General features: G+C 45.5%; 1 protein-coding gene across 2 annotated transcripts in view; it reads left to right on the top strand.

Annotated features, from left to right (window-relative positions):
- AMOTL1 (angiomotin like 1) overlaps positions 1-19,736 on the top strand; it is a 72,158-nt gene extending 52,422 nt beyond the window's left edge. For both annotated transcript variants that reach the window (XM_054269873.1, XM_054269874.1), the window contains 7 exons: positions 4,114-4,259; positions 10,060-10,209; positions 13,699-13,889; positions 15,181-15,306; positions 16,557-16,783; positions 17,483-17,749; positions 18,672-19,736. In XM_054269873.1, coding sequence (XP_054125848.1) covers positions 4,114-4,259; positions 10,060-10,209; positions 13,699-13,889; positions 15,181-15,306; positions 16,557-16,783; positions 17,483-17,749; positions 18,672-18,775 — 1,211 coding nt within the window. In that variant the 3' untranslated portion in view covers positions 18,776-19,736. The remainder of the gene's footprint in view (positions 1-4,113; positions 4,260-10,059; positions 10,210-13,698; positions 13,890-15,180; positions 15,307-16,556; positions 16,784-17,482; positions 17,750-18,671) is intronic.
- The last annotated feature ends 3,371 nt before the right edge of the window (positions 19,737-23,107 follow it).

Below are 23,107 nucleotides of genomic sequence, written 5' to 3'. Positions count from 1 at the left end.
CAAGAGAAGAGACACTTAGGAGGAGGCTGAGAGATGCTGTGGAAAGGAAGAAGCAGGATGATTGAGGATGGTTTCAAGGACATGGGGCTGAGAGAAAGCTTACAATGCAGCTTATTATCCTCATATCTTGGGAAAAATATATTTTGATGGAGTGTGAGAATTCTGTGTGTTTTTTTGGGATTTCTGAACTGTGGGAGCACTGTTTTTCCAGGTGTCTGAGACGAATTGTGCCCATCCACATGGCTCCACATCTGTTAGTGGGATACATGGACAGTTTTAGCAGTGTGTTGATAAAGCCTTACACTTTGTGGGAGTGTTCAGTTCATGTGCCATGAACTTGTGCATATATCTCTGTCCCAAATATCCCAGGCAAAGAAATGTTCCCATTTCCAGACCGGAAATAATCAGGAAATAATCTGCATTGCTGCTCCAGGCCTCCTTTGGCCCAGCTTTATCAGCATCAAACCACAGCTGCAGAGGACTGAGTGAGGCTTGGGCAGATGGACAGATGGACAGTAGCTCTGCTGCCCTTCTGCAGGGAAATGTCTGGCAACCTGGGCCTATTTGATGTGTAGAGAATTTATTAAAGCTGTGGAAAACCTTCTCGTGTTTGGCTGCTTGGTGTAAATACAAATTCATTTATTTTGCTTATTATTATGGGGTGGATACCAGCTGCTGAAAGCTCTTTGGAGCTGGCAACAAGGTCCTGTCCTCCTTTCAGATTCCTTCTGACAGTCTGGGGAGGCTGTTGGAGCATGAGGGCCCATCCTGCTCTTGATCCCCTGTCTCACAGCCATGGCTGTTTGGGAAGGTTGGGCCGCTGGAGTTGGCTGGGATACAGCTTGATCTAGGTGAGCAGGAGAGGTGACTCTTGTGCCCCATCCTGGTACATCAGCTGGTCCAAGGGTGACTGGCAGCAGCTGCCATGGTGTACACCTGTGACCAGAATGGCAGATGACAGAGCTCCTCCACACACTTGCCATGTCAGGAGCTGCAAGAGTGACAAGAGACTAAAGAAGTCCCTCAGGTTTCGCTGAGGAAAGGCATGGTCACTGGAAGGCATCTGTGGAATTGACAGCTGTGAGTGAAGAGCCACCACTGGGAAATGAAAACCTGCATAAGAGAAATTATTGGAAGTGCTGCAAGGGATGTGCTATGGGAACCACTCTTGTTCGCAGGAAATCTCCTGCAGCCAAATTAGTCTCCAGCTGCTGTAACTTGATATATTTTCTTCTGCCAGCAGTGGTCATTTTGTAGTAGCAAGGACTGTCTTTAAAATATGTCCGTGTTGCCACTCTGCAGCATCAGAGCAAGGCAAAAATCAGCTTGGGATGTATTGAGATGGTCAAATAAGTTGATACTCAGATGTAATGTGTGCTAAGGTGGGAGTCACATCTGAGTTACACTGAGTCTGTGTCATCTTGTGCCTGTATCTTTTTGTCTAAAGTTTCCATTTCAAAGCAGATTCAAGACTTGTCTACTTTTGATGCACTTGCCCAGCCTGACAAGTCAGAAAGCCTGTTTGAGAAGTACTGAAGCAGCCTCCTTGCTTCATCCCCTTTCCTCTACCCAGCTGGAATACAAGTGTAATATCCACAGTGTGTGGAGGTACAACAGTCAGAGTGAGTCTGTAGAAAGCTGTGAGATTACAACTGTGAGCTGCAACAGTGAAGTCTTTTGGGAGCTGTTCTGTAATGGGGTATGGCAGTGACCCAGCAGAACACAGAAATAGTTATTAATTAGAGATCTTTAGTTAAAAAGGTGTATGTAAGGGTAGTGCAGTAAAACAGTGTTTTAAGACTTTAAGGATACTTTGTTTGCACTTGAAGAGAATTTAAGATACGTTCAACTAAGTCCTTCATCACTAAAAATTAATGCAAGTAAAGAACTTATAAAATGTACATCTAGAATTTTACAGGATGAAGCTGACATGGAGAAATGTTGAGAGCTGTTCAGGAAATTTTTCTTGCCAGCTTTCTAGTGGTGATTATTTTGTGTATTTGTGTATAATTAGTCCTCTTGGCAGGATAGAAAGCACAATGCAATGGGGTAGGCTGAGGACTTCAACTTCCATGAATGGAAATTGAAAATTAGGATCCCAAGCACTGTTTTGCTAAGTTATCCCCATGTGTAACGTGAAACACGGGTTTCAAATCCAGAGCAGAGCATGTGTGGTCCCAGCATGAGGTGGTGGAGTGGAGGGCTGAAATAGCATTCATCTTCCAGCTTCCTCACCCTCTAATGACATTAGCTCCCTGATAATTTGCCCAGATTTACACTTTTCTACAATAGATACTAATGTTCCTTCTGGCTAATCTGATTGAAGTAAATATTTTCCCATTGAAGGAAGAGGTCTGCACCTCTAACATAAAATCCCATGCCAACAAGGGAAGAGGAAGGCCACCATAATCCCAAGATGGCTCATAGTGGCAGTCAGTGGTGAAGTGTCCACAGCACTCACTGGGCTTTGCCTGTGGGCTTTGCAGTGACCAGCATGATGGTATTGGCACCAGCAGTTTTTATGAGGTGCTGAGTTCCTCCTGGTGGTATAAATGAGAGGACAGGTCGGTGGGTTTGGGCTCACCTCGTCCACTTTTGCCTTGTACACATGGCTCAGCTTGTGTCCGTCTCACCTCGCTGCAGGCACCTGCTGATGGTGTGTGAATTAAACCTGTTCTCATCCCACCTCACACTAAGGAAGAATGTGGCTCTGCTGGGGGTAGTTCATATCTAAAATGGAATGGCTTTGGCCATGAGAAGTTTTCTGACCCTGCTTGGGGGAAGGTGGAAGATTGGGCTTCCAGCTTGAGTGGCCACATTTGGGTGGCATGGGCTGGATGTTTGGGGCAGGTTTCCCATGTTTCAGTGTTTTTGAAACAACTTTTCACTTCAGTTAAAAAATAATAAATTATGTAATGCTATGTTTTAAAAAATCAAAAATGAAAACAACATTTAATTGATGCCAAATAAATTTTTGGAGGAAGTTTTCCTTCCTGGAGGCCTTCCAAGTATCTATTTTTGTTGTAATTCAGAACAAAGGCCAGATTTTGAAATTTCAGATGTGACTGAAAGAAACCTCGATCCCCTGCTCACTCCACTCATTAACTGTTTGTGTTCTAACATCAGGCAACCAGTGATTGGCCTGTGACACTTGTGCTCCCAGAAATGGCTTCTCAGCACTGTCAGGGCAGAAGCAGATGGAGCCAAGCATTTCCCCAGGCAGTTTGCCAGCAAAGTCAATGGTGGGCCTGCAATTTGTTGCTGGAGACAAAGATGTGAGCAGAGCAGACTGAATTTAGCCGGTTGTTTATTTTTTTAATGTTGTTTTAAATCTTACCCAAAAAAGGGATGATTTTTCAGCACGGAGGTTATCTACATAGTCTCACTCGTAATGCTTAATAGAAGGAGAGCACTAGCCACTGGATCCTTAAGTCCTGCAGGTCTGGAAGGTCACCCAGAGCCTCATAGGCCTGAAATGGCTCCCACAGCCTCCCTTTTCTTTGCATGGGCAGAGGAAGCCTGTACAGAGGCCTCCTGTCATATTCTTTGTTCCTGTTTTCCCCCCTTTCCATTTTCAGGCCGTCCAGCACAGATTTGTGTTTACTATTTGGCTTCTTCAAATTTTCTGTGTGTCATGATCTCCATCTTTGCAAATGGCTCGAGGCACAGCACAGCCCACATCCATGGGGCTGAGGCTTCTTGCCCAGCACAGAAGGCAGCAGAATTGAAGCTGGCAACTATCAGCAGCTCTTGATGCAGGGTGTTGTGTAAAAAAGGGGTACCTGGTGCAAGCCAGAGTGTTTCTGGGGGATATGCTAGCAGTTCAGCAGAATGGAAAGCTCTGAGGTAGTGCTGGGGGCCACAAGCTCTGCTGGTACAGATGCAGCCCAAGCTGCCACTGGTCTCTGCTGCTGGTGTAAGGCTGGGCACTGAGGGGCTGAGCCCTGCCAGTAGGAGCTCCTTGCCCACTGTGTCTCAGCACTGTGTTGTAAAGGCCCTGCTCGCTGCTGCTTTTCATAATTTCTGTTCTTCTAGGGAGGTGGCAGCTTTCCTCTAGTGTGTGGTCTGTGAGCTGTCCTCATGGCGTGGCTCTTGTTCTTGTCTTTCTTTCAGACAAAGAGAACTTGAAGGAGAAGGAAAAGTTGGAGATGGAGCTGGCAGCTTTGCGTTCAGCCAATGAGGACCAGCGGAGGCACATTGAAATCCTTGACCAGGCCCTAAACAATGCACAAGCCAAGGTTATCAAGCTGGAAGAGGAGGTGAGGCATGGACAATATTTCTGTGCTCTGAGGATGCGCATGGCTCATGGTTAGACCTTTCTCTATCCAAGTCCTGATTCTCTTCTACCCACAGGGTGCTAGGTCTTCCTGTTTCCCTTGCACTTGCCCTTTTATAGAGAAAATGTGTAGTTACACAATACTGAGCCAAACAAGCAAGCAAAGGAGACCATAGTTGTGTCTAGAGCAAAGCCTTCAACATGGAGGGAGATTAAATTCAGCTAGCTGGTGGCTGAGGTAATGGTAGTATTTAACAGAAAAATTGAATAAAAAACTGACTACTCACTGGCCTGGGACTGTGATAGAGACATGTGGTGTTAGTGCATCCCATTTCTCACCAAAGAATATCAGGAAGCTTTTGAGATGCACACAGCAGTGCAGGACTTGGTGACTTCACATCTTAAAATATCTGGCTGATCTGGCTGGAAGCAGACTGACTGACCAGGATTTAGAGCTGCAGGATTTATTTGAGATCTGAAGAGAACCTATCATACTGTGAGACCCAAGAAGTGCAAAAATCCCAATAAGTAATCATAAAAGCCTGGTAGTGAAAATAGGTATTCAGAGAGGAAGCGAAATCCCAGGCACAGGCATTCTTTAAACTGACAGAGCAATACCTAGCAGTTGGAAGCTGAAACTGGACAAATTCATAGTGGAAATAATGTTCAATTTTGTCTATACCTAAGGGTGACAATATCAGTTCTCCATTACTGGTGAAGAAAGTCTCAATTTATTGTATTCCTTAAGGACCTTCAAATCAGGAAGTATGGATCCAGTAACTGGTTGAAAGTCTATGAGTGCTAGCAGATCGCGTAAAACTGTCAAAACAGGCCCTTTTGATCTTTCAGACCCCTAAAATCTCTGTCCCTGTGACCAACAGAGGGAGAATGTTTTATGGGGAGTAAAAGGAACCTGATCTTTACTACCTAAGTGGCAGGTCATCAGTGACAGGAAGGCTGTTGATGACCCTCTGCCCTAGCAGATTAGGTAGAGGTTCAGACTCTGGCACAGACTGTTGGCAGGATCTTGGGCAGCTCTGCTCCCCTTCAGAGCCTCATTTTCCACCTGCTCCCTCCCCAGGGCTGGCGAGGGGAGCCGGGATGCAAGTGGTCTTGTGGGGAGCAGAGAAAGCCTTTCTCAAATGCTTGCAATTAACTTAAGTGCCATTCATTGTCTTGGAAATACGAAGGGAGAATTGACCTCTGTGGTTTTTGAGTGTTTTTTATTGACAGTAAAATGACAATTACAGACTCCCTGTCAGGCTAAACCAATGGTTACTTAGAGTCTGGAAGATTTAAAGTGCTATATGTGAGTGCTGAAGACATTGCTGGTTTGTACCTGACCAAAATGGCCCATTCTGACTCCCTGTTTAGAAACATTTTAAAAACTCGATTTCCTTGGATGGATGCACTCAGCAGCAAGAAGAGGATCACATTAAGTTTAACTGCTCCTTTGTTAGTTAGGCTAAAGCCTGCTCACCATCTGGGTGTATTTGAGGCAGTCCCTTTGGGGTAGCTGCAGGAGCCAGCATATCTTTAATCTGTACATAATTCACTTGACACTCTTTGTCTGAAAGGCAACCTGAGGTTTTCTATTTGCATTTCATTACAAAGGGCTGAATAAAGGAATGGTTTAGATGGCAATGCCTGCTTCTACACTCATGGCATCATGCAGGGGATGGGAAGAAATAGTGGTTAGCTTGTGTCTGGTCCACAGGCTGTCAGTGTGGTACTGGCGGGTAATACTGACTTGCTGAGTAGAGACCAGTGAAGGCAGAAGCATTTATCCAGTGGTCTCCAGGCAGGTGGTTCAAGAACCTACCTTGTGCCTGCTCTGTTGTAGTAAATATGTTTGCACCTTAGGGCTCTAAGAGTTTGGCAGTAGTCAGGTTTTAGTCTAGCCATTCAACAGAAATGTGCCTCTGCTGGATCCTGGATTGTGGACTGGTTGAGCTGAGCAGAAGTTAGCTCTAGGGAGCTCCTGACCTGCCTAGGGCATGGTAGGAGTTATGGAGGTGGTATGGTACATTCCTGCCTGGGGTACTGTAGGTGTTACAGAGGTGGTAATCTCCTGCCCTGGGCATGGAAGTCTCAAAGGTGACATATGAAAGTGATGCCTTGGTATTTGCCAGACTATATCAGAGTCCTTAGCCTGACAAACCCATGTTGATCTGGTACCTTTTAACTTCTTTTTTCATTCTAGGGGCAGTTCAAATGAATTTTAGCCCAGCTGTATATTTTAATTGTTCAAGGCAGTGTCAGGCAGCTTGGGTGAAGTGCAGGTAATCTGAGGCTGCCAGCACATGCCCAAACTCCAGCACTCACTTTCCCTTTTGTCCTGTTTTCATGGCTGAATCTGAGCACCTTCTCAACAGTCTCCAATGTTTCTGGATCTTACTTAAACACATGCAGAAGATAAGCTGTACTCTTAAACCTTCATTTTAAGCCAGGGATTTTTACTATAATTTGGAATATATTGAGGAAAACACAAATTCAGTCAAATCAAAATGACTGTAATTATTGTTAACAGAGCTCTAGCTCATACACTGCTTTGTAAATCTGCCCAGATTTGTTCTACCACCAGCATGTAATTAACAGCATTTTAAATCAAGCCTTGAGATATAAGCAGTAGCGAGTAAGTTGAATTAACATAAGCTAGTCTTCTGTATAAATCTGCATTATCCTTGAGTGCCTGCTTGTAGAAGGATTTAATTCAAAATGTGTAGGTGGTATTATTACCACATGTCATTTAGCAGACTGCTACGGGAATCATGTGTCTGTTCCATGCTTTGAATAGAAAACTGAATAATTGGAGAGGGCTCAGAAAGCAGCTGTACAATTTATTTGGGGTCCAGAAGCTGTTCTTTGCTGGGAAGAGTTTAAGTGAAAAGCTGTCTGAGCTTCAGACTGTGCACATGAACATGAATCACTGAATGGTTATGATTAGAAGGGACAGCAGTGGGTCTTCTGGTCCAACCTCCCTGCTCAAGCAGTGTCATCCTAGAGCACATGGCACAGGATTGTGTCCAGATGGTTCTTGATTATCTGCAGTGAGGGAGGCTCCACAACCTCTCTGGGCAATCTGTTCCAGTGCTCGGACACCCACATAGTAAAGAACCCTCAGGTCCTTCTCTGCAGAGCTGTTTCCAGCAGGTCAGCTCCCATCCTGTACTGGAGTATGGGCTTATTTCTCCCCAGGTGCAGGGCTCTGCATTTTCCCCTGTGGAATTTCAGAAGGTTCCTCTGTGCCCATCTCTCCAGCCTGTTGAGGTCCTTCTGGAGGGGTGCACAGCCCTCTGGGCTATCAGCATCTCCTTCCAGCTTTGTCTCTGCAGGCAGCTTGCTGAGGAGGCACCTGCGCCTTCACTCAAGTCATTGATTCATAGGTTTACAAAGCTGGGCCCAGTATTGTACCTTGGGGGACACTACTAGTGACAAGCCTGCAACCAGACCCTGTGCCACCTGGGATCTGCTCCTCAGCCAGTTCTTAATCCTCCTCACCGTCCACTCATCCATGGTTCCTGAGTTTACCCATTAGGATGTTGTGAGAGACAGTATGGTGAGCCCTGCTGAAATCGAAGTAGACAAAATCCACTGCTCTCCCTTTATCCATCCAGGGATGGATGAAGAAGGGTTGCTCTAGAGAGATTAAACATTTCTATTTAACATAAGAGGAAATAATGAGATGCAGTGTTTGGAGGCTGAAGCTGAACAAATCCGGCTGAAAATAAAGAGTTAAGAGTAATGAACACTGAAACAATCTACTTAGAGTGATAGTGGGTTCTCCATCTCTTACAGTCTTTCATTCAAATCTCATATCTGTAGAATTCAATTGTTCAAACTGGAGTTACATGTCTAGCACAGATAGTTTTCCAAGACCCACTCATCTTTACTCAGATTTATTTGCTTGGATGATCTTCTTTTAGCCTTAGCTGTTCTTCATCTTTATTTTCTAATTCCCAGGACAAGGGCAGTGTTCAGGCAAGTTTGCTGATCTGGTGAAGAAGTGAATTGTTTAATTAAATGCTTCTTGCTCTGGTAGATCACAGTTTGGAAACAGAACAAGAAGTAATTTGCTTAAATTGCATAAGAGAAAGCCAGATTAGACATTAGGGTAAAAGTTTTCTGGCAGTAAAGGAAAATAAGCTGTGAAGTGGTTTGCAGGGATAGGTCGTGTAATTCCTACCCCTGGGTGATTTTGTAAACAGCTTATAGAGATATGTGCCAGGTTTTATGTGCAGTTGATCCTACCATGCAGCAGGAGGATGGATTGGTACCTCTCCAGTTGCCATCCAGTTTTGGGGTTTTTTGGAGTCTGTGTGTCTGTGAGGTGTTGGAGCTTAGCGTCACATGTCTCTGATTTTAGCCATCCTTCCCTTATGGATCCATGCTTCACTGGCAACCCAAATTAATTTGAATTACAAGATTTTATACTTTGTGTTTTAAATGCATTGGTGGTTTTTTTGGTTTTTTTTTTTGAATCTACATGCAGACTAGAAAAGTCAGAATTGGTTTGAGAACCTCCCTATAAACTTATGAATGTTTATGAGAACTGTCTTGTTGCCTATCTCATGCAAAATTGTTTTTGAAGGCAGTGGTGGGCACGTGAGCATTGCCTCAGCCACAAGGGCAGAGGTGTGTGAGTGTGAACCCTGGGGCCTAGAGGGCTGCTCCAAAGCCAAATTGTGGCTGCTGTGATACAGATGGACCCTGCAGCATTTGGCAGGACTTGGGGAGCAGATGAGGTCTGCTGCCAGAGACCCTGGGGGAGCTCCCTAACCCTCTCTATCCATGCTGGTGTGGCTGGAGGTGACACAAACACCTTCCTACTGCCAAAATAGCACTTTCAGCAAGAAGTCTCTGCTATGTGGGTCTTGCCAAGTAGTGAGCTCCTAAGAAATGCAGTCTTCATGCTGCTGCCAGAGACTAGTGGGGTTTATAATCTCATTAATTTTCAGGGAAAGCCCAGGGAGCTGTAAGTATTACCCTAGATTGCAGCAGGGCTAAGGAGGTCACTCTGCCAGTTGTTGGTGCCAGGCATTAGGGAGGTTTGTTTAGACCAAGCTATGCTTTTGCTGTAAGCAAGTCTGTATTTCACTTCACCTGTGACATGGATGGATTTAGGGTGACAGAAGAGGAATTTGTACCCCTTTTGGGGTATGCTGCTTGAGCAATCTCTGGCTGTAAAACCCTGCATTGCAAAATCCTTGTGCCATGTTTAGCCCTTCAGTAATTGCATTATAGATGTAAAGAGGGCCTGGCTTTAGCTGCCAAGGACATCCCATCTACAGATCACCATGGACAGGATGGAGTAGGTGGGAGTGCTTCTGGCTACTGGCACTCCACTTGTTCCACCTGTGCTGAGCAAATATGCAGGAGTGAAGAAAGAACCCCTCTGTTTGGGTGCAGGCAGTGTGCTGAGTGTCAGCAGTCAATAAAACCCATGGGGATTCCTCTTAACTGGATTTGTCCTGAGTATTTGCCCAAAGAGTGTCCACCAACATCACAGCTCTTGCCTAGAAATGGCCTGGGGGGTTTTCATGGTTAGCAGATCCCCAGTGGGTGGAAGATTTGGGGCAGCATTCCTTCCAAAAAGGGTAGCTGTGTCCCAGCAATGCCTGCTGTGCACATTCCCTGCCCATCAAAGACACCATCCTTTCCCTCTTGGAAGCAAATGACCCAAGCCATGCTCAAGCTCAGTGTGTGCCTGAAGTGCTCAGGGGTCCCAGTGGCCTGGGGTGGGGTACAGTGCCCTGCAGCCTGCTGAGCCCTGTGCCCCACAGCTGCGCAGGAAGCAGGCCTACGTGGAGAAGGTGGAGAAGCTGCAGCAGGCGCTGACACAGCTGCAGGCAGCCTGTGAGAAGAGGGAGCAGATGGAGCGGCGGCTGCGCACACGCCTGGAGAGAGAGCTGGACTCGCTGAGGATGCAGCAGGTGAGCACAGGGTGATATGGGAAGGACCCCAGCACGGGGCCTTTGGTGTTGATTTGAACAGAGGTGGTCGCTTGCAGCCTTGCCAGGTGACACCTTGTCTTTATATTGGGATTGTTGGGCTTTCCTCCTAAACCATTCCTTTGGATAGGGTCGTTGGTCACTGGAAGTGTTAAAGGTAATGTTGGATGGGGCTTTGAACTCATGAAGTTTTCCCTGCCCATGGCAGGAGGGATGGATTTAGATGATCTTTGAAGGTCCTTTGCAACCCAAATCACTCTATGATTCTTATTCCTGATCTTCAGCAGAGGATGGGGCCGTTCTGCTGTGGGGCTCTGGATACAGTTGAACCCTGCCTGCTGCTGGGCTGAGATGTCCTGGTTCCCTTGCCCAAGGGCAGGCAGGGGAAAATGTCCTTCCATGTCTCTAGCAATGGTAGATTGTGCAAAAACCAGCTCCACAGGTTTTTGTGGAGCTGGTTTTTGCACAAACCAGAAGGAGGAGAGGAAAGGTGCAGTACGTGTGAGATTCACCCCAAAAATTTTAGCTGATGTTTCATTGAAAAGGCCAAGTGGGGTGATGTGGGATTTGGTAGGACCAAGATCTAGGCCCATATTTGTTCTGTGCAATACTTGATGTGTGTGGTTCACAGAAACTTCAACCATGACAGATCTGGAGCCAAGTGATATCATCTTCAGACAATAAATTATTTATATATCAGTCCAGTCCAGAATGGGCTAGGAGTATACCTTTGAATTTCTGTGTGTGTTCCCTTGTTTTTCAGCAGCCTTGTGTCCTTAGAGGGGTATTGCTATGTTTGTATTTTATGCACAGTTACTCCTTTGTTATAACACCTTCATCCCTAAGTCACAAAGTCATTCATCTTGAAAAGAAAAAAAAAAAAAGAGGAGGTTGCAGGGAGAATTTCCAGGATGCAGCCCACACCAAATGACAAATACATGGGCATTGGCCCTGGAGCAGAGTGAGCAGATATGCTAAATGTATCAGACTACAGCTTGGGGAAAAAGCAGCAACATAAGCAAAGCATGATGCTCTTGGAACTCTTGAAACTCTTGAAGCACTCACCCGTATCTGTCATCGCACGCATCTGCTACTATAACCTTTCCTTATTTATAAGCCATTAGTGGACACCAAAGCAGCTGTTACACAGAGCTTGTGCTGCCAGAAAGCAGAGGGCTGATCCTGCTGGCAGGATGCCACTGGGAAATAGCTCTACGGTCAGGGTCAGTGTCAGGAGTTTGCAGAGTCATGAAGCAGCCAGACCTGAGAGCATCCCCTTCCTTCTGGCAGCCCCAGGGCAGGGCAGGTTCCCCAGCACCCTGCCCAAGGTTTCACTCGGCTGCTGCTCCCTGCAGACCCTTCTCATTCATCTCTACTCTTTCTTGCTGCCATAGAAGTGTTTTAAGTCTTTCTTGCCCAGTCCACCACAGGCTTGATGTTCAAGTTTTCTCAGTTCCCCTTCAGCCAGCTCTCTTCCAGTTTAACAAGGGAATTGTGTAGAATATAACATGCTAATGCCATTTGAGAAAAGAACATCTGAGAAAAATACAATTTAAATTCAAGTGAATGTAAAACTAGAACCAAGGCTGGGACAGATTGATGTATTAAGTAACAGGTATGGACTGTTGCTGAAATCCTTGTCTTGCAAGTTCAGGCTATGTCTGTTCATTTTGGCAGAAAATTCTTCTGTAATTTACAGATTGTTTATTTTTAAATTATTTTGGCGCCGTAATTAGCAATTGGTTGTTGGGTTGGCATAATTTTCAAATGCCTGCACCCATTTCATCTAGTCAGTTTTAAGAGGAAAGATGCTCTTAACTTCTTGTCTTACCTATAAGCTTTGGGGGAAAATTTGGGGTATTTTTACTATTTTTATCTATACTATTTGTTTATGAGCCACATTGTTGCAAAGACTCACTTTACTTCAAAATACTTCCGTTTTTTGCTTCAGAGCTGTCTTCTTTGAGTAATCAAAGTTATAGCTACTGAAACATTTTCTCATTGCAGAGAAAAAAAGGTGATTTTCTTTTCTCATTTTTTTACCAGAGTGAGCAGAAGGGACTCTGACACAAAGAGACAGTGAGCCAGAATTTCTTCTGTCCCTGGCTTGCTGGTAGCTGAGTCCAAATGGCAAATCTTCCTTATCACTGGCACACTAATTGGGACCAATAAACAAACCCTTCCAGTCAGCATTGCAGGCTCAGTGTGCAGGGCTGGCAGATGTTTTGACTCAGAAGATGACAAGCTGCTGTGATGTTCCAGAATACCATTTGTAGATCAGGATCACACTTCCAAAATAATGTCTTCCTGACAGAGGTTTGACTGTATTTTTGCAGGAGCAGAGTCACAGTCATTGATTCCAAGGGCCACTCCATACTGCATTTCCAGAAAGCATCTTCCAAACATGTTGTTACTGCACCAGAGGCAAAGGCTGCGGCCCTTTCCTGGTATCTCTAGTTTCAATGGTACAGCTTTTGCAGTGGAACTTCAAGGTGCAGCATGAATGAGAAGTCAGTGCTCCCGAGACATGGTTTCCTCTTCAGCACAATATCATTCACCATGGAGTATAACAAATCTCTTGCATTTATGAAAAATTAATTTATTTCTACTGAGTTCTCCCAGAGCTTCATGCCTCTCCCCTCATTGTGCACTCATCCCTCTGCTGAGCCAAGGACTGGATCTCCCTCTGCCTGCCTGTCAGCAGTGAGAGGAGCTCAGGGTAGCTACCCATGCTGCTTAGGTGGCTTAAATTAAAGTGCTGTAACTGGGTGGAATAAATCCTGCCTGGACAAGCACTTTTCTTGCAGCATAGATGGAAACAGTTATGCACCCATTGCTGCTTGTCAGCATCCCATGGGAGCCACCCCACAGGTGCCTGGGAATCTTCTGCCCCTCTAGTTAGAAAGTTAGCTGTCACACCATGGAAAGCATCCCCTGAGGGCACAAGAGAACTAATGTGCCAGAAGGGACAAGCTTAAATGCGTGGCTGGGATAATTTCCCAGCTGCTGTTTTAAACAGGGTACATGTAACTAGGTCACAAGGTGCTTTTTTTCAGCTTTAATATATAAACCCTCTGGTAATAACTGCCTGTCCATACTTAACACTGCCCAGCCATGGGCATGAAGTCCCAGCAAGAAGAGTATTTTTTAAAGCTTCATTGCTTCTTTTCCTACCATTTTTTTTCCTACTTTTCCCTTGGCTTGGGTTATCCCAGGAAATCTCTGCACATCCAGGGTAGCAGCCAAATCCCTGCTTCTGTCAGCATGGTCTGGGGAAGTGTGTGCTAGGGCTGCACATATGGTCAATGTGCCTGTTCTCCTGCAAGCTAAGGGATTTAGCCTGGGATTTTCACCTGCCCCTGTCAAAAGACATGGGAATGTGTCTTTCTATGTGCCAGAAAACTGAGGAAAAAAGGGTCAGCATGCCATGCTTGGCAGGGCATGAATATCTGTCACTGTTTCCACTGGCAGAGGCAGGGCAGCTACCAGGCAAGCAGCCTTCCAGAGCATAATGCCCCGGCCCTGATGGAGCTGGTGCGGGAGAAGGAGGAGAGGATCCTGGCCTTGGAAGCTGACATGACCAAGTGGGAGCAGAAGTACCTGGAGGAGAGTACGATCCGGCACTTTGCCATGAACGCTGCAGCCACAGCTGCCACAGAGAGGTAAGATGGCCTTGCTGCCAGCAGGCAGCTCTGTTCACAGGGACAGCATGGCAAAATAGTACAGAATGGGTGTTCTCTTGACGGTGGATATTGCTTGCCTTGCCCTGCTGAGTCACACTGCCAGGGTTAATGCACTTCTCCTGAGTGTCACGCCTGTGAGACAGAATAGTTGCTTGAGACAGAATTTATCCTTCTGACTGGGTCCAAAGGCTTATCAAATCTAGGCATCAAATTGAAGCAATGCCCTCTGGGAGTCTCAAGGTGCCAAATTACACAGCACAGGTAAGGCAGCTCCTCCCAGTACCCCAGCAGAGTGAGCAGGGACGTGGTATATGGCTGCACCCATCCCATGGCCTGCAACAAGATTGTTTAACCTAGTTTCAAAAACCTGTAGTAAGGGAAATTTTATTGCCTAAATAACCCTTTTCACCACTTCATTAATCTTCAAACTAAAATGTTTTTCCTGATAGCTAAGCTAAACTTCTTCACTGCAAATTACCTCCATTGATTCTTGTCCTTCCCAGGCATACAGGATGAACAACTGACCACTGTTGATGTTTAAATGGCCTTGTAAATATTGGAAGACAGATATTCCCTGTATTTTCCCTGGTCTGAACTAGCTTCCTCCCCTCGGCCATTCCTAACATGCCCTAGTGTAAACCTTTTCCCATTCACATTGTTTGTGTCTGGATATGTCTCCAGTTTGTCTGTGTCAAAGTGTGGTGGCCAAAAGCACAAAAGGCAGTGACACTTCCCAGTGATCAGGAGGATGGGATAGTTAACTTCTCAACCCAGTTTCTTAGGAACCAAATCCCCAGGAAACATCCTAAAGTGAGTTTTCCCTTTGAAAGGTGTTCAAATGTGTGACTCAGGATGGACTTTCCTTTCACACTCCAGTCTAGGCAGCAATTACTGCGCTGTTTTTCAACTTCCAAAGTGTAGAGCTTTGTTGCTGGTTCATGATGTAGTCTTGTTGACTTGGAATCTGGTGCATGAGTCCCTCTGTCTGACCCTCTCCTTCTGGGTGGCTGTTATCCCTGTGTGGGTCATGATTCCAGCATGCTCTCTGTTCCTTTAACCCAGTTAAATGAATGGCATGAATGACCCAGCCCAAGCCAAGAGTAGCCTGCTACAGGATACCCGATGCCAGGTATCCATCTGCTTGATGGACAGCATTCCTGGCTTGCTCTTTGAGCATGGGTTTGGGGTTGTCTTTGCAAGTTTCAATGTCACTTGCAAAAGCCAGCCTCAGCCTCAGGAGCCTGACTGACCGTGGTGAACCCTTTGCCAGGGATGCCTCGGCCCCGAGCCACTCGCACAACAGCAGCTACGGCGAGGCGGCGCTGGAGGTGCGGGGCTGGCAGGAGGAGGAGGAGATCGTGCAAGCCAACCGCCGCTGCCAGGACATGGAGTACACGTAAGGGATAGGCCTTGCCATTCCTGCTTCTTGTGGGGTTGGGGCTGGGCTCAGATAAACCAGGATGCCCTTCTGTTCCTTCCTACATGCCTGGAAAGGATGGGCTTGGCTTCACTTTGACTTTAGTTTTGCTCTTCAGCATTCAAACGGGGATTAAAGAATTGTTGTCATAACTTCCTCCCTACCTTCCTGTTAAGCCTTCTGTGGCAAACCCAACATTTTTACAAAGCAGAGGCTGTTCCACTATTAAAAGTAGTCTGGCATACAAGGACATAAATTTGCAGACACTTTTATAAAAAAGGTGTATTTGTTGCTGTGGAAAATACCAGTGATTGTTTTTACTGGGTTTGGGTTTTGTTTTTCACTCACAGATGCAAGCTAATCCTGCTTCCGAGGAAGTAGAGGAGTTTTGTCTCTGCTTTCATAAATATAGATTAGCATCTTTGTTTAAATTGCTCATTAAACATGTGATGATGAAAACGAATGCTTTCACCGCTTCACAAAATGCACCTGCATTGCATTATATATTGTACAGCACAGTCAGGCTAGTAATTTGACTGTCAAAGTGTACAAATTTTTGCAAAACATAGTTTTGTAGTTGTTCAGTATGGTGTGGTTGTTGTTCAGTATGTTCAGTGGTGCTAATCATTTCTGGAGAAGAGTTCAGGTAATCCCATTTTTTTTAGTGATTTGAGAGTCTTTAGGGTCTAAAGGGTATGAGAGAAGTAGTGAGCTTTGCTCAGCTCTGAACACCATGTGCTGGTTGTTTTTGCAGCAGTGAGGGAGAAGGAAGAGCCCAGACCACCTCTTAGAGAAACCAAAAGGAGCTCACTTCAACAGGTCTTTTTACTCCAGCTGACAACAGACCTGAATCCTGGGGTTAACTCAGTCTGCCAAAGCATAGTTTCCAGATTTGGCCCCAATGCATTACAGGGGTGAAAATTGCCTATGTGTTTGTATTGTGCAGCCTGGTCAGGATACTGCCCACTGCTCCTGCTGGGTTAGTAAAACCATAGCATAGATGGGCTCACTTAACCTTGCAGAAAAGTTTTGGCTTAATAGTTAGAAATGCTATTTGAAGTGCCTGGTTATCCTTGGAGGAACTGCTGGGAGCTGTCTTGCCCAAGTATCCAAAAGCAGACAGGACAGAGCAGCAGGGCATCTGCCTGGGCACCTCCCTCCAGGTGTGGAGACCTACCCATATGAATGTTTTTTCCATTCCTGTAAGCAGAGCATTCATATTTTGGCAGAATAAAAAATCTCCACGCCAAAATAATTGAGAAGGATGCCATGATCAAGGTCCTTCAGCAGCGGTCGCGGAAGGACCCTGGAAAAGCTGACAGCGCCAGCCTGCGGCCGGCTCGCTCCGTGCCCTCCATCGCCGCCGCTGCTGGCGCGCACTCGCGCCAGACCTCGCTCACCAGCAACCAGATAGCTGAGGAGAGGAAGGAGGAAAAGCTCTGGAAGGGAAGCATAGGTGAGTTCAGCTTTTGCTTAAGCTTTGGTTCATCCATCACTTCATCCTAGTCCTTCTGCTTGAGCTTAGCCAAAGTGCCTTAGCACACATTGCCCTGACAGATCATATCCAGAGCACTTTCCATGGGCAGAATATGTCCTTGTGCTTAAGTAAAAAACCATTCTTTAACCTTGCATCGTACCTTAATTACATTTTAAATCATATTAAATCAGTCTAATGATAGAAAGCCATAGTTGAGGGAAGACCTCCCACATACGAGCACATAATGTTTGCAACTTTATGGGAGTAAATAACAAATTTGGGCTAGAAATAAAGCCTGGATAAAATTAATCAAGAGGGTGAGGATCCCTTTGGATAGAACAGCATGATGTGATGTGGCAGATAAATGGGAAAATCAGTGCAGGACTGCCTGTTGTTTGGGACCACATAGGATGGGGTTGTGGAGGTGTGCAAGGCAGTGTCAGGAGTAAGTGCCACTGGGATGGGTGTGCAGGAGGGGAGGCAGAGAGGGGAAGCTGCTTTCAAAAAGCTGTTTTGTAGGAAAGTACCATGTGGATGCCAGAAAAAGCAGCATCAAGGGGAGAAGCTAAGCTGAACTAAATGACTGGAGCCATACCCAGCATCTTGTAGCTCCAGGGTGGGATGGGGGACAGCACGTGCATTTGAGCCAGGATGTGACTGACCTCTCTGTGTTTTCAGGGCTGCTCTTGGGAAAGGAGCACCACGACCACCCATCAGGCCCCTCTCTGCCTCCTCCTCTGCCCTCCTTGTCCTGCATGCCCGTCCCAGTGCCAGCAGCCCACGCCAAGACGGGCAGCAAGGACAGCAGCACCCAGACGGACAAAACCACAGAGCTCTTCTGGCCCGCCACCGCCTCCTTCCCCGGCCGGGGACGCCTGGGTGCCACCTCTTCACACAGCCCAGCCCCACGGCCCCTGGGGACACGAGTGGCCGGCGAGAAACTGGGTGAGCTCTGCCAGATCCCTGCCAGTGCAAAATGTCAGCACCCCCGGGGCTATCAGCAATCCCCAGAGACACATCAGTATTAATGGGGCAAGGTGTGGGGATGTGATGCTGCCACAGTGTGTAAGGTGTGGTGGAGGTTTCTTCAGGGAAAATAAAACTGTAGAGAGAGAACTTTCTAAGGCTGCCCAGGATGGCTTTGGAGAGTTTTGTGCTCAGCAGCTTCTGTAAAGCTCTGTTCGTCTGTGGTAGGGTAGATATTTATGCTGCTAGATATAAAATTTAGAATTTCACACCTTGAAAACTCACCCCACCTGCTCAAAATCTTCTCTTTTTTTTCAACTGAAACCATGGTTGGTTAAACCACCATTTTCTCCCTAATTTTTAAAGAAAAGCTGGGGGCAATAGTAAGGAGAAAGTGGAGATCTTTTTTTTAGGAGGGGTGAAGAAGTACAATTTTAGTTATTTTTGAAAGGTGGAAACTGCTGGTTTGCAGCCCTAGCAAAGGAGATATTTATTTTATGAATGTTATTTTGAAAGAGCCTGTTTCTTACACATTCATCTCCTCTCAAAAGCAAGTTTTCCCTCTAAAAACATGCATACATATATTATTAAAAGGGCTGACTATCACAGACCTATATGGTCTTTAGCATCCCTTCCAACCCAGACCATTCTATGCTTTTAGCTAAAGAGGTTCTTTGGTGTGTATCTCTTAAATACCACCTTGAGGTCTGTGCACACCGACATACCTGCTGTCATTGTGTGGGGAATTCAGCATCACACATTCTTAGTGTCCTGAACAAATATGGCTTTCAGTATGTAGGGTGTACAGGTCATACATGCCCCACCCTCAAGGAATGGGTTAATTTGCTTTGAACAACTTGAATTTGGACTGAAGACCAACTTTCCCTTCTTTCCATTGCAGAGAACTCCAGCCACGGGAAGCTGCCTGACAGCAAAGGCAGAGTGAGCAGCCTGCTCCACAAGCCTGAGTTTCCAGATACAGACATGATGGAAGTCCTCATCTGAGCAGAGGACAGCATCTCTGCGGTTTTGTGTGTGTACAGCCAGGCCCAAGATGGTCCTCGGTGTGCCAACCTTGAAAACTAACCCTGAGAGTCTGAAAAAAGACAAAGTTTATTCCCAAATTGAAGCTAGAGTCTGACACGTTGAGACTTTTCACCAGGCGAGAAGTCAAGAGCACTGAAGAGGAGTGATGAAATGAACGTCTGACATTTTCTGAACAGAAAGGGTCATTGAAAATGGAAAGTGGTGTGAGAAAGGGAGTGTTGAGGAAAAAGGAAGCTGTTTTCTGGCATAAAGAGAAAGTAGTGAAGTTACAGACTGGTTGCACGCTGCTGCTCTGTTTTCCTGCCTCAGCAACCAGGACAGGGAGTGAAATCCTGTCTCTTTGGAGGCCAGAGAAAGTTTCTGAATAATCCAGGAAAAACTTGCATCTTCCTCCATATCAATGCATTTCTGAAACATTTCAGTCTCAAAAAATTCACTTCTTAATTTTTGTGAATAATTGGTCTGTAGATGTACATGGCAGGTTCTTGTAAGTATTTGTTTGAAGTGGCATTGGCGTGGCTTTCCTGGGCAGGCAGGTCAGGTGCCTCTTTCCTGGCCGGACAAGTGTTTCTCTTGGAGCCAAATTTACAGTACAAATATTCATGTCTTGCAACCTCAGAGCTTGCTGAGACTTCTTTTTTTGATAGGAGCAGTTGTTGGCTGGAATTCTCCTGGTGGATGAATGCAGAAGGGGGAGGGGGGACCCTGCTGAAGCAAACCCTGTTGTAACCATAGGAAAGTTTCAGGAGGGAAAGTTGGGGGAGGATCCCAGCAGCTCCCTAAAGGGCTGTGAGTTACAGAGTTCCTTCAGAGGGGAGCTGCATGGGTTTGTTTTTAGAGGAGTTAAGCTGGGTTGCCATGTGAGATCAGAAGATACCTCTTTCTGGGCACTGGTTCATCGTGTTTGAAGAGCCAGTGTATTTGTGGTAAGAACTTTCAATTCTTATAGCCAAATCCTAGCTTCTTTGAGCATACAAACCTGCTGTTCAAGCTGATGTGGGACTTAGACATTAAGGAGTGCAGGAGCAGGCGGGGAAGGGTTTAACTGCAAAGCAGTACGTGAGCATCATGTGTTTTCTGTGCTGAGCTGCGGTTTCTTTTCACCTTATTTTACCCAGGGTGGAACATTTCTTATTTTCAGCCTTGTCCCTGAATTCAGTAGGAGGCAGCCAGCTCACCCACTGTGTTACTCGTGGCTTCGTGCATTGCACATGCCGATGGGGAAATTTTCCTCCGTGAGGCATTTCTGTATTGGCTTTGCAGTTCCTGCTTGTGGTGCACTTTAAGGAGAGCTTAACTTTGGGAAAAGGAGCAATGGGATCTAATGTGAAGCTGCCCAGAGTGGAAAAGTGATGGGTGCTAGAAGTAATTGTGCACTCAGGGCTGGCTCGAGGTCACCTCTTCCCGTAGGCGACAAATCAGAGCCCTTGACTGTTGAGAACACCAGGCATTTTAAACTCTGCTTTTGCCAAAAACTGAAGCCCTTGTGAACTCAAAGCCTTCACAGGCCAGAGCCTTGTGCTCTGTACTGCCTGGCTGATATGTTTTGTTTTTAAAAAGAAAAAAATTGCTATGTTAAAGCTATGCACTTATTTTTGCGTGTACCTAGAATTAGACGTATGTTGTTGTCACCCTCTTTCTGAGTTTCGCACTTGTTAAACAAGGTAGTGGTAGGTAGGTTGTGCAGGAAGCAAACTGTGTGTTTCAAGTATTAGCAGCTTTGCATTGTGAAATCAAAGGTGTAAAACCCTTGGAAGATGTTATGCAGCTTAACATATGCCTTGTAAGATAATTTTTTCCCCTCTAAAGTTAATTTAAATGTTGTAATTGTTTGCATAAAAGCCGGGACCGCGTGTGACATCACCACTGACCCACTTCGTGGCTCTTCCTCAAGCATCTGGGTAGGAATGGAGCAAGAGGAAGACAAATCAAGGGAATACAAGTAAAATGTTGGTGAATTTTTAATGGCATCACTTTTTATCCAAGAAATAAGGATACCCAGGTGCTTGGAAGTCCCTAAGCATTTTGTTACCAGCTGTAATATTTATTTTGCTGAAACTCTTCAGTAAAGTGTGTGCGGGCAGACAGTGAGGCATCCAGGAGAAACAGTGCTGGATCAGCATGGATCAGCTCTCAGTTATGTTTGGTAGTGGTTCAGCTCGAGTTGTCCAAGTCAGCTAGAGTACAGCACTCCTCCTTGGGGAGAGCACAGTCTCTCCAGGTGCTGCTATCCAAAGCTGCCTTTACACTTGATGCTGCCCCAGATATAGGAAACTCTTAGAGACAGTGTGTGTGCAACACCTCAGATAAACCAAATTCTCACCAACTCTGTTGAACTCAAGAGATGTTAGTTTTCCTGGAGGGAAGGTCTGGAGGAGTGGTGTGTCTCCCTCCAGCCCAAGCACTCACAGGACTTGGATGGAGTACTACTGCCATATGTCAGCCCTGCTGAGCAGAGCGGCCCAGCTCCATTTGTGCTGGCCTTCCCAGCTCTTTGAACTGTTTTGTGTTTTTGGGAAACTGTGCTGTAGCCATTCCAGGTGATGTCAGTGGTAACTAGTTGTAAAATACTGTCATTTTTTATTGCTGTTGGTTGTATAGAGAAATTTGTGTACAGTGTTTTACAGCTGGAGGGTGATTTGTACATAGGGGGGGAAATGAAGGATGTTATGTGTCACCCCCAGCAAATGTTGATATTGTCGGTCAGCCAAAGATTTCTTATTCTTTGCTGTTTAAATTTGTGCCTTACTATTGTAGATAATAAATGTATAAACGTGTTTATTTTCTCACTTTTCCAGTGTGAATACATTCAGTCCTCCAGAAGAAAGAACTTAAAAAAAATTCTTGAGTCTTTGCAAACAATGTGTTAGGACTAAGAGGGGATACCTCAGGGACTTTTAAGGTTGCATCTTCTCCATTTTTCACAGGTGTTAATGAAAGGCCCCACAGCAGGTGACACCAGTAGGTGTATGTGGGCATGAAATCTGTGGGTCTCCAAGGCAGAGGATCAAACTGGGAGCTTACCCAAGCAAGAAGAGCATGATTTTAGAGATGATCAAGAAGAGAGATGATTTTAGTGAATTGTCTTCACTGGAAGGAAATGAGAGGGGAAACTTAATGAGATACTTTGATGAGATACTAATATTTTTTAGGCCTATGTTCCTGCTAAGCGTAGAACTCGCACTGATTTTTTTTTAATTTTATTTTTTCTTGAGGGTCTGAGGCTTCTTTATTTGACAGATGTTGGATCAGTGTGTGAGGTACCTAAATATTTTTTATATATAGATGTTCTTGAATTATATACTGTGCTCAGTAAGGAATAAAGATCAGATCCCATTTCATGCTGTAGTGCTGGCAAGGGGAATGCTCCAGCCTGGTGGAAATATTGTTCCTATGTTTGTTTATGTAACTGAAATAAATGGGGGGAAGGGAGCAAAAGTGAGCCAAGTGTCTGGCTCTGAGTTAGGGAGGTTTGCTCAGCAGGCTCTCACATGCTCTTGAAAGTGTCTGTTAAAAAATTCCTGAATCAGGTCCCAGGGAGCTGCAGGCATGAAAGGCATGAATGCCACTGGGGGCCTCTCTCTTCTATGAGTTCTCTGCCTGTCCCAACCTTCTCTCCCCAGATCTTGCACACATTGAAAAGAAACAACCTGTCCTGAGCAGGAGTGTGTCAGCAAAGATCCAGGGGGGTTGCAGAAGCATGAGGAGAAGTTTGCTTGACCCAGATCCCAGCACCCTGTGTTCGTCATGCAAGCACAGGTCAGCCTGACCCATCTGATCGCTCCATCTTCAAGATATGGCAGCTGGCAGTATTTTTTGTGCCAAGAACAAAAGTTTGGTGATTGCTGAGATTGTGGCTTTTTGACTTCCTTCAAGTCAAGATTTGAGAGTTAAATTTGGCATGTATCTTGTTTTTCAAGATACATGCCAAAAACATGGAAGAAAAGGAAACTAACAGAGGCCAAATCATTATAAGGATGGGAAAAGCCTCCTGGCCAGCTGTGTTCAGGTACAACAAGGAGGGGGCTTATTTCACTTTTGGGTTGTGTCTTCACTAGAGATGGTCTTGCCAAAAACCAGAATGTCACTGTAAGACTGCCTGCAGGTTAAATATTTTGCATATTAATGTCAGGAATAAACATGCAAAGAAGCAAACTTCCAGAGTCAGTTTGATTAAACATTAAAGTCCATTATTCCAAAAGTAAGTAACAGACCTGCATTGTGTAAAGAAAGAGCTCAGAAGAGCTAAAAATATTAGCAAGATTGCCATTTAGAAGCATTCAAAAATCT

The sequence above is a fragment of the Melozone crissalis genome, unplaced genomic scaffold (assembly GCF_028551555.1).
Source record: "Melozone crissalis strain CALT ecotype California unplaced genomic scaffold, PUWL_Pcris_2 ptg000008l_1, whole genome shotgun sequence".
In the NCBI taxonomy this organism is placed as follows: Eukaryota; Metazoa; Chordata; class Aves; order Passeriformes; family Passerellidae; genus Melozone; species Melozone crissalis.
This window is presented reverse-complemented; position numbering and strand designations above follow the sequence as displayed.